This window comes from Physella acuta, unplaced genomic scaffold (assembly GCF_028476545.2).
Source record: "Physella acuta isolate Inbredline_101_S28 unplaced genomic scaffold, ASM2847654v3 ptg000163l, whole genome shotgun sequence".
Taxonomy (NCBI): Eukaryota; Metazoa; Mollusca; class Gastropoda; family Physidae; genus Physella; species Physella acuta.
Genome location: NW_026731682.1, coordinates 316455 through 327766, shown reverse-complemented (window position 1 = coordinate 327766; position 11312 = coordinate 316455). Strand labels below are relative to the sequence as shown.

The 11312-nt window shown below is 32.9% G+C and overlaps 1 protein-coding gene across 3 annotated transcripts; it reads left to right on the top strand.

Moving 5' to 3' along the window:
- The first annotated feature begins 870 nt into the window (after positions 1 to 870).
- LOC131935894 (inhibitor of growth protein 3) lies at positions 871 to 9866 on the top strand. Of its 3 annotated transcripts, none has more exons than XM_059292631.1 (11): positions 871 to 977; positions 4694 to 4765; positions 5101 to 5207; positions 5576 to 5641; positions 5727 to 5823; positions 6606 to 6659; positions 6797 to 7059; positions 7138 to 7295; positions 8939 to 9173; positions 9293 to 9429; positions 9477 to 9866. In XM_059292631.1, the coding sequence occupies exons 1-10, from the start codon at positions 950 to 952 to the stop codon at positions 9401 to 9403; spliced, it is 1191 nt and encodes a 396-aa protein (XP_059148614.1). In that variant the 5' UTR covers positions 871 to 949; the 3' UTR covers positions 9404 to 9429; positions 9477 to 9866. The 3 variants fall into 3 exon arrangements, with proteins under 3 accessions (XP_059148614.1, XP_059148613.1, XP_059148615.1); XM_059292632.1 differs by adding an exon at positions 2443 to 2645 and having other exon boundaries at positions 879 to 977; positions 9293 to 9866; XM_059292630.1 differs by having other exon boundaries at positions 9293 to 9866.
- Positions 9867 to 11312: the final 1446 nt, after the last annotated feature.

The window sequence follows — 11312 nt, the reverse complement described above, 5'->3', positions numbered from 1 at the left end:
TTAACACGTGTTGTAAACAAAGACGTTTCATAGATGGTATCATGATTTAATACTTGTCTAGATCTAGTACTAATGCTTAATTTCTGCATGAAAAGAAATCTTGTAAGCAGTGCTTCTTCTAGACTTTTTCTCGGGGGGGGGGGGGGGGGGGGCTTTGAAATTTTCGGGGCGGTCTACATTTTTCGGGGGGGGGGGGTAGTAAAAGTGTATGTTTACTATATAAAATCCATCTCGTTCGGGGGGGGGGGGGGGGTAGACTTTCTTCGGGGGGGGGGGCGGAGCCTGGAAAATGCCTGGAAGAAACTCTGCTTGTAAGCGATTTACATCGATGTGCTGACCAAAAATGAATTTCCGACAAATATTTTTTAAAACTTGAGTTTAAAAAGTTTCCAAATAGGCGCCACTTTTCTGAAAATCCCCCCCCCCCCCCCCCCCCCCCCCCCTGCGTACGCTACTGATTTTGTTGTCACAATATGGCGCCTCCGTGTATGTTCAAATTGTTTTCACTTTAAAATTTGTTGTTTTTTTCTGCTGGTAGCCCCACCCTATTCTCCACTGTTTTGTCAAATTCTGCACCTTATTTATAGTATTTATTTATTCACGCGGATGAAGCATTTTCACCGTTAAATCTGCAATTTTTCTCTCTTTGTGTCAATCCCCCCTCCCCCCATTCACCCCCGCTCTTTTACCACTCTCCCATACTATAGAAAGGCGATAATCTGTGCTCAGTTATGAAATTAAATCAAACAGTAATAATCTTCGACTACAGAAAGTATTGTTTTCCCTATAAAGTTGTCACGCAACCCCTTCCCCAATCTTATTTCTTGGAAAATAATATTTGCGAATGCAATTTTCTACGTCGTCCGGTGATCAACCAATCCAAATTGTTGTAAATTAATGGCCGCACCGCTTTGTGTAGCAATAGCGGAAGTAACTTATATTAACCGAAATGTTGTATCTTGAAGATTATTTAGAACGTACGTTGATCTTATTTACTTTATTATTATACATATTTTGAGTAAACAAATGTATACTGGACTGTAACTTTATTAATCAATATATTTTATAATTCGTACGATTATGGTAAAGTAAAGCACAACTAAACGTAAAGCACCGAAAAAATTCAACTTTCACTTCCTGTTGTTACTTTCTTAGCTTTTTTTTTGTTTACACATAGTAACAAAGAAAATTTATTTTAACATTGAGAATATTTCTCAAACTTAGCTTAATTATGTTTCAAATAGGCCTTCATAATGCCTAAAATGCCTTATTTATTAAATAATATTTAATAGGCCCCTATTTAATATTAGTTTTATTAGGCAAACTTAACGGTAATCTATCGTTTTAGGTACGTAAAATCGCCCGCGACTAGTAATGTGAAAAACAGGTGACTCCTTACATTTTAATAATTATTTCACATTTTGAAGCGCATTTATGTTTTGAAAAATACAAAAATGTTTCCTTGTTTCATTTATGTACCTGTTTCTAAACAATTGAATTAAAACTTTTCAGTAATAAATGAACACCAGCGATGTTTCCAACAGATGCAACCATGCTCATTTACTTTAGCAGCCATCTTGTTAAAGTTTTATTTTTATAGACTTATAGCGCAAGATTCAGGCGGAAGTCATTCTATTTTACAAATGGCTGCTGTTTATATAGCAAATCTTGCTTGCAGACACTGCTGTTTAAAGTTAATTTCGGGCCTATATTGATATATTTAGCCATTGATTTAGGTTTATTATTCATTTATCTATAATATTTGACACAAACATATCACAATATACTTCTATTACAGCCTTGACAATGAGGTAACGTTTTCGTACATTAATAGCCGCGGGCGATTTTACGTACCCAAAACGATAGATTACCAACTTAACTTAGCTAAATTCTAGTGTTGTAAATGTAATGTATACTGATACTCAGTGTATAGTGTATAATAGTCACTGTATAGGATCTTCTAAGTATTAGTAAGTATACTAGTATTAGTATAGTTTAGTATATGCCCTGCCTTAGGCCTATTATTAGGCCTACTTATTCCCCTTAACTTAATTATTAATACTAAAGTAATAGTCTACTAATAGTGCCTATTAAATTATTTAATTATCAGGCATTAGGCTACTAGTTACTTTAGACCTAGTACTAGAATAAATAAATAGATCTACTACTAGATCTATCTGATAGTCTAATAGTAATATGCTGGCTTACTAGTACAATTTAATATAATAAATAAAAAGGGATCTAATAGGCATACTACCTAATACTATTAGTACTATTACTAGTTCACTAGAGAGTGAGAGGCACTAGATATACTATTTGTGTATTTTTTATTAGGCCTAATAATAATATACTTTGCAAAAGAATAAGTTTAACTTTTTTTGTGAGACTGGAGTATTTTGATTATCATTTTTTTTATTATACACCTATATATTATATTATTAGTTGGGATTCACACTCCAAGGTGCTTTTTCTGGTCGCAAAAAACACAGCCTGAGATTGGATGAAGTGAAAGAAAATGAAGACTTTGGCAGCATGCTGCATAATTGATTGCCACATAAATCAAATCAACAGCAACATCATTTTAGGCATAGGTTCTTGAATCAAGCAGTTATCATTGAGCAAGTGTCATTCAAAGTTGTTAAAATGTATGAAACTTAATATGCCTATATTATTATTAGCACCTAGCTTAAGCCTGAAATTTGGTGTTTAATGAATATTTTATGGTATTGTTCAAATCAAGAATGAAGTTAATTAAAACTTTGAGAGAATTCCTAATTTAAATTATGCCTATAATTTATTATGGTTTTGGCAGGCCCTTACTAAAAATTAATAATTTGGCCTTATTACTTACTAAATTAATAAGTAAAATAAGTAGGCCTTGTAAGTAATAACTAAAGTCTTATTTATATGTGTTGCTCATTTGATTTTCCCATTGAAAGAAATGTGAATAAATAAGTAAATTCATGTTGTTTACAATTTTACATGTTTATTTAATCAGTTACATAATCCACTCTAATGAACAACAATCCCAAATACTTTATAAATGTCAGTGTTATATCATATTTCATCCATTTGCAATGTGAGTACGCTTAAAATGAAAATACTTGACGGTGTTAAAGAATTTGATTTGAGGCTAGACTAGCCCAGCAGCAAGTTTCTTGTACACACCATAAATAATTGTTTATAGCCCAATTGTTTAACATCTTCAAATGAGAATCACTGTCTAATAATACTTTCAAAGAGCATCCATTTCTAGTAAATAAAGACCAAAATGGTCGTCTGATTTTGCAACTGAAATTCACTGAGCAAAAAGCGGACACTACAAAACGGAAACTCACATTATTTGAATAGGCTTATTTTCCACAGTTTATTGATTTATTATAACATTACTGAAGAAAAAAAAATGCACATGCCTGGTCATAGTTTAAATGTATCCAGACACAAAAGTTGCTCTTCGCAGCACTTAACCTTCTCACTAACTGTTTCCCTCTCAAGTCTCTTCTATTTCTGTCTGGACAAACTGTAGTAAACAATGCTTGCTCTAGTCTCAGTCAGTATAGGAACATTAGCTGCTTCTTTTATTCAACAGTAAGAGTCAAGGGAACATTAGCTGCTTCTTTTATTCAACAGTATCAGTCAAGGGAACATTAGCTGCTTCTTTTATTCAACAGTATCAGTATAGGAACATTAGCTGCTTCTTTTATACACCATTCTCTGTCAAGGAACATTAGCTGCTTCTTTTATACACCATTCTCTGTCAAGGAACAATAGCTTCTTTTTTTATTCAACAGTATCAGTCAAGGGAACATTAGCTGCTTCTTTTATTCAACAGTATCAGTATAGGAACATTAGCTGCTTCTTTTATACACCATTCTCTGTCAAGGAACATTAGCTGCTTCTTTTATACACCATTCTCTGTCAAGGAACAATAGCTTCTTTTTTTATTCAACAGTATCAGTCAAGGGAACATTAGCTGCTTCTTTGGGGGTTGGCGTGGTCGAGTCGGTAAAGCTCATGGTTGCTAAACCGAAAAGTCTCGAGTTTGAACCCTCGGGCAGATGAGGCTCGCTAGCTTGGGACAGCCACTCTTCTAGGAGAGACAACTCCAAAATCAAACAACTGCTGCCTTGTAGTTTGTTCTTGGTTGGACAAAGGCTATGAAAGCAAATCCATAAAGAAAAGCAGGCTGAAATCGGAGTCAATGGCCTCAATGGTGCATAACCAGTTGACATGTAATCCTTAGTTGTGATGGAAGCATGGTCGAGTCGGCAAAGCTCATGGTTGATAAATTCGAAAAAAAGTCTTGAGTTCAAAACCTCTGGCAGATAAGGCTCGATCCCTCCCAACACTAAAAATTAAGAACGAAGAAGAAGAAGCTGCTTCTTTTATACACCAGTCAAGGGAACATTAGCTAGTTTTTTTATATTCATCCAAGCTATAGTGGTCTAAAATAGCTTATTGTCATATGCTATTAAGTGCATATTTTAAAACGCAAACCCAAGTTGTTGATCCCATTTAACATGTGTAATTCTATTCATTAAAATTCTGAATATCAATTTGGGTAATAGTAAGCTCAGTTTTACTTTTTTTTTAGAAAGCATTTGATTAGAAAGGCCAGGTAGATATTAGACCCAGACTAGGAAAAGGGAAAAATATGAAATTTGAATGAAATCAGAATTTTTATTTTTTTCAGTAATTGAGAATCTGCCTATGGAAATGAGAGAAAAACTAACAGAAATGAGAGAGATGGATTTACAAGTTTCAAGTTTGTTTACATTTTTTAAATTCCTGAATGAAATAAGTGAAGCATTTGTAGTATTCTTGTTAGACTTTATTTTTGTGGTTAAAATTAATTTTAGCATCTTAAAAAATGGGCGTAAATGTTTGTATTCAGATACCTTTACATGTTTGTACTTAGATAACTTTATACTTTAAATATTGTATTCAGATACCTTTAAATGTTTAAATTTAGATAACTTTAACTGTTTGTATTTAATTTAGATACCTTTAAATGTTTGTATTTAAATACCTTTAAATTTTGTACTAAGATACCTTTATATAAATGTTTGTATTTAGATACCTTTGAATGTTTGTATTTAGATACCTTAGATACACTGGAAGAGAGCGTGAAAACATTTTTCAAGAAATGTCAGCAACCTAATAGCAAGAAGGAATGGAGAGAAGAGCAATTTAAAAAGATTAAAGAGGTATTTGTCCAGTTATTCACTCAATCAGTTTTTAAACTACAGGGCAATATGTCCTTCATATAAGATGGTGGGATTATTTTATCTTTTAAATTGAAGGAGACACCTGCATGGCATTTAAAAATTTAATTTGAATAAATCGTTTTAAAGAGATTTAGAAACCGGTGTTTGACTAAAATTGATGGAGAAAATTTTATTTATTAATAACTGTACAAAACATTTCAATCTAAAACTTGCGGAAATGTAAGACATTTTCAGTTACCTTTATTTAAATTGAAAAATTTGGTTAACTAGTGGTAATTTTTTCTCTTATGTAGCCAGTATTATTAATTAACAAAAGTAAACTTTATATTTTAATGAATCAATATCAGGAATATTACAAGGCATTAGAAGATACAGATGAAAAAGTCCAGTTGGCAAATCATATTTATGAGCTGGTAAGTCTACTTAGGTTCACTGCAAGTCATGATAATCTCTTGATACTATCTAACCTGGTTTTTATTTTTTTGGTTTGTTTTATAGGTGGATAGACATTCCAGAAGACTCGACCAAGAACTTTCCAAATTCAAAATGGAATTAGAAGCTGATAATGCTGGAATCACAGAAGTTTTAGAAAAAAGTAATCATGATTTTACTCAACTCATCATTTTACTCAACTCATCATTTTACTCAACTCATCATTTTACTCAACTCATCATTTTACTCATGATTTTACTCAACTCATCATTTTACTCAACTCATCATTTTACTCAACTCATCATTTTACTCAACTCATTTAAGACTGTTTCTGTCAATTTAAAAATAGTAAAAAAAACGTTTACGTAACAAGCTTTTTATCTAATTATGCGCTAAAAAGAACATACATGATTTTCTTAAAATATATAAAAATGCACCATTATTTCACAAACTTAAAAGAAAACGGGTGATAAAGTATTCAGTGCATAATATAGCAACCCACACTTTTCTTTTTAGTTATTGACATTAAATATTTGTGCCTTTTTTATATATTAAAAGGAAAGAATTAATTTTTTAAAGTGCGTAATTAGATAAAGGCTTATGATTAAAACGTTTTTTTTTTAAATTGATGCTTTTAAAATTTGTATGGCATGAATCACTAGGTAAAAAGAATGGCACACCAAATGAATGCAAACTGTGTATGATAGCGCAGAAAATTAATACTTTATATAGGTAGCTTTAATTAATCCTTAAACATCCAGATAAATCTAATATTATGTCACACTGTATTGTCATTGAGCTTTGACTGACATTTTAGGTTTTGAAAGAAATCAGTTTGGTAGAAGTGGTCAAAATTTTCTTTGTCATTTTCTACCCATGACAAAGACAGACGAAGGGAGGAAGTTAACTAAAAACATGCTCAAATCTGTTTTGTTTCTTCAACAGGATCATTAGAACTGGATAAGCCCCCACCTAATTTCACAAATCACAAATCAGAAAGTAAGATATTTTTTATCTAGTAATTGTCTACCAGCCAATAGTATGCAGGGTGTGTATTGAAATGTGTAATTAAAGACAAATAATTTTTGCTTTATTTTATGCAGCTAATTATTTTCTATATTTACATATTACATCAGAGAGGCGTTTAACCCATTCCCAGTCATCAGCTCCAAATCCAACAGATAAGAGACCAGTCACTGATGTTTTGTCATCCCTCGCCAATGAAGTTGTTAGAGAATCTTTAGGCCCAAAACGGCCCAACTCTACCTCCAGTTCACCTGCCATGAAAATGTTTGGCTCTGGCTCCAGTTCAGGATTGTCCTATACATTAGGAAACCTTGGTGCTGGTAACCCTGCAATAGCAGCAGCAGCATCACAAGCCATTGCAGCCACACAGCAGGTTTGTCTATTCTTCTCTTTAAACTTTTTGCTAAATCTTTATTTGAGAGAGCACTCAATTTTTCCTATATTTCTCTAGTTGGCTCAAGGTCGACGAACTTCAAGTATGAAAGCTAGTTACGATTTAATGTCAAAAAATCCAGCAGCATTGTCAAAAGACATCAGCTTAAATGTTTCCCAGCCTGCCTCAGCACCTTCCACGCCAGAACCTGCCCCTAGATCACAGCGCACAAAAAAGTAAAGTTGTATTTTAAGTTCTTTAAAAAGTGTATCTCATATAAACAGGGTTCTTGCTGCCTCGTCAAATTCACCATGTTTTGGAATTCTTCTGGAATTTTATTTCATGTGTTATAGGTAATCAGATATGACCCTCCCAGTAAGATTTTCTGCTTACGCTCTTTGTTGATTCTGCACTTACTAGGCATAAACTGAAACATAGATATAAACTGGTCACGTCTCCCCACAAGTGCAAGTAAATTTGATAAGTTCATCTAGTTTTAACCCAGCTAATTTGATAAGTTCATCTAGTTTTAACCCAGCTAATTTGATAAGTTCATCTAGTTTTAACCCAGCTAATTTGATAAGTTCATCTAGTTTTAACCCAGCTAATTTGATAAGTTCATCAAGTTTTAACCCAGCTAATTTGATAAGTTCATCTAGTTTTAACCCAGCTAATTTGATAAGTTCATCTAGTTTTAACCCAGCTAATTTGATTCCATTGTCCACTAAGTCATGGGTCTACTTCCTATTTACATGCATGTGGTAATACAACCAGCCTCCCCTCCCGCAGTTTCTCATCGAGGGAGGGAATTGCTGGTTTAACCCACTAGAATAATTAAAGTGATGTCGTCATCATTCTCAAATAGCATTGTTACATCCTATGACAACCGAAAGCTTGTAAGCTTAGGTGTGAACTCAAAGTGACCTCTTGACCGTCTCTTGTTTGGAAAAAAATATGTTACACACAATTTAAAAAACTATGAGCTTTCTAATCAGGATATCTATTTTTGGCTCAAATATTTTGTATTTTCAATTATCATCTTCAAAATAGTTTCTTGAAAATTTATAGCAGGTGCTAGCTAGTTTCAGCTATTCAGGTTGATGTCATTGTCCATCACTGATGTTAGAATTAAAGCTAGGATATTTATTGTAGAAGACTTCCATTAAACAAAATCATAATACCATCTCCATCTTTAAAAGTTAACCATGGTTTACTAAGTGAATTGACTCTTACTGTTTCAGTAATCATTGAATTGAAAACAACAGTGCAAACAGATTAATGATTTACAGTTTCACTTAGTTTTTATTGTTGAAAAAATATTTTCTTAAACTTTTCAAATATTGTGAAATTAAAAACTGTTTTTTTGGGGAGGGGGTGGCAATAAAAAAAATGACTGTCATCTCTGTAGAATTGTCTTCTTTTGAGGTAGGTTAGGGGAGGGAGTAAGAGGTGGTGATGTGAGGGTCTAAAAACAGACTCAGATGACAGACAATAATTGTATAAGAAAAGTGTCAGTCTAATAGAGAATCTACTTTAACTGAAGTATCCGGTTTAGAAAGTTTCCTTTTTAAAAAGACAAGCTATACCACATAACATTTAATATATCACAAATGTCAAACTTCCTTCCATTTAGTAGAGGTTGAGGTTGATTTTTTAATACATTACATTATGTCCTAAAATCTCTCGTTTTACTCCTGGAATTCTCCTGGGATTTCAGGTTCACTTTGGAGCAGGAACCCTGTCAAAATTTATGTACTAGCTCTGCAATTCAAAATATAACCTTTTGAAAAGGCATTATCAATATAGGAAAGTTACATTTTTTCATTTGTTTCTAATTAAATATAGTGTTTATAAGCCAAAAATTGTTTTCTCTAAATAGACAAACATCTAAAGCAGCAGCATTGGCTGCACAACAGCAACAACAACACACAACAACAGCTGCAGCAGTGTCTGGCACATCCAGACCAGCAACTCCTCAAGTAGCAAGTGTGGACACAGAAGATCCATCAGCTGATGTGCAAGTGGATGAGTGGAGTGCTGATCCGAATGAACCGCGATACTGCCTGTGTAACCAGGTCTCATACGGAGAAATGGTCGGCTGTGATAACAATGATGTAAGTATTCCTGCAGAAGTTAGGCAAAAATAAAAAGTTCTATAATACTAGGCTTGATGTTAATAAATGTTTTTAATTGTGCGAATAGCTTTTAAAGCAATTATTTCTGCTTGTACCAGTGTCCTATAGAGTGGTTTCATTATGGCTGTGTGGGACTGTCACAAGCACCAAAAGGAAAATGGTATTGCCCTCAGTGCACAGCAGCCATGAAGAGAAGAGGCAGGCGATGACGTGTGTTTGAGATGATGTTATGTAAGTGAATATGTGAGGCAGATGACGTGTGTTTGAGATGATGTTATGTAAATGTAAGTGAATATGTGAGACAGGTGACGTGTGTTTGAGATGATATGTAAATGTAAGTGAATATGTGAGACAGGTGACGTGTGTTTGAGATGATGTTATGTAAATGTAAGTGAATATGTGAGGCAGATGACGTGTGTTTGAGATGATATGTAAATGTAAGTGAATATGTGAGGCAGATGACTTGTGTTTGAGATGATATGTAAATGTAAGTGAATGTAAGTGAATATGTGAGGCAGATGACGTGTGTTTGAGATGATGGCATTTAAGTGAATGTGTGAATTAATATGTATTTCTGAATGGGTTTTAATATGGATGCATTGTATATGTAAAAATAGTCATATTGTTTGGTGGACTGTGAAATTTGCTTGATTAAATCGTTTTATATTTGAACTTCAGTTTTTGGTTATTTTTTGGTTGTGATTTTCTTGTGAAAATTTATTATTTAATGAGTTGAACAATGAGTCCAATTTAATCAACCTTTTGATACTTGCACAATTTATCCCTCGCTCGTTAGCATACACATCATGAGATAATTTAAGGACAGGCTGCTTAATGAATATATTTAATAACAGTAACCAAGGTGCCTAGTTTTTTAAAGAATGTTTGTCACTACTGTCTTTGTTGTGTCAGCTCTCTATGGGTAGTCATGGGTCAGTTCATAAGTGGCCCATAAAAAACCTATATGGCAGTAGCAAAAAAACTTAATAGCACAGCGGAACTTGAGTTGCCTATGTTGGTTTAACTGTAAACTCATTCAAGTTTGTGACTTGTAAATCGAGCACTTCTAACTAATTTAGCTTCAAACTTTGCATGTGGTTCACAACCTTATGACATCAAATTTGACTTGGTTGGATATCTAATCAATTTTTTATATATTAATTAAAATTTACTAAATAAAGTAGGGGGTCCTACTATTTACCGAACTATTATATGCACATTTTCATGTTCATTTAGATTTAGAATTTTTGCCAGAATAAAATAAGTCCCCTATACGCTGTAAATGATGAAGTATTGATGTGTACAACAGTGAAAACTGTCAAAATTTCATGTGATTTTTGTGCATGATTACAATTTCTTCTCTATACTGTGTAGATCTATATGAGAAAGTAAAAATGCATGAAAAACATTTTAATAACAAGCTTTTATGTAATAATGCACTAAAAAAGAGAGGATAAATGATTTTCTTTAAATATGTCATTTTAATAACTATAAAGAAAAGCGTGGGTCTCTTCCTAAATATTTGTAAAGGTATTCAATCGATAATATAGTTAGTAACCCACTCTTTTCTTTATAGTTATTTAAATAGTAGTGAATTATTATATATTGAAAGAAAATAATTTATTTTCTCCTTTTTAGTGCATTTTTACATAAAAGCTTTATGCATTTTTAAAATTATTTTTAAAAATACTTTGTAGAATAGAATAGAGTATAAAAAGAATTGTGCACCAAATGAACTTAAATAATGTGTGCATATTGAGAAGAAAATTGGTACAAACTTTGATTCTTTGATTCATTCTTTAAAAGTTAAATAATCATCTAATTAAGTCACATCTTATGTCACAGTGCAATGTCATCTAGTCTTGATCAACGTGAAAAGTTTGACAGACATCGGACCGTCATAAATATTTTTTTTGAGGACTCGGAAATACCATAAAGAACTATTTTCGGTCACCGGAAATCACTCAAGAGAAAAAGATATTGTACATATGTATTCATTTTTGTTACCTAAAAGGTGCTAATATCGTCTCTATTTTAGAAACCTGAAATTGGAGATTACTTAATATTTTAGAGCAGTGGCGTAGCCAGGATCGTCTCAAGGGGGGGTTCCAATTTTTA

Excerpts from the sequence above, each read along its gene's own strand:
- LOC131935894 (XM_059292631.1), top strand. The coding sequence starts at position 950 with ATGTTGTATCTTGAAGATTATTTAGAAC. Across the intron at positions 4,766-5,100 it reads GATGGATTTACAAGTTTCAA|ATACCTTAGATACACTGGAA; the intron begins GTTTGTTTACAT and ends GTTTGTATTTAG. Across the intron at positions 6,660-6,796 it reads CACAAATCACAAATCAGAAA|AGAGGCGTTTAACCCATTCC; the intron begins GTAAGATATTTT and ends ATATTACATCAG.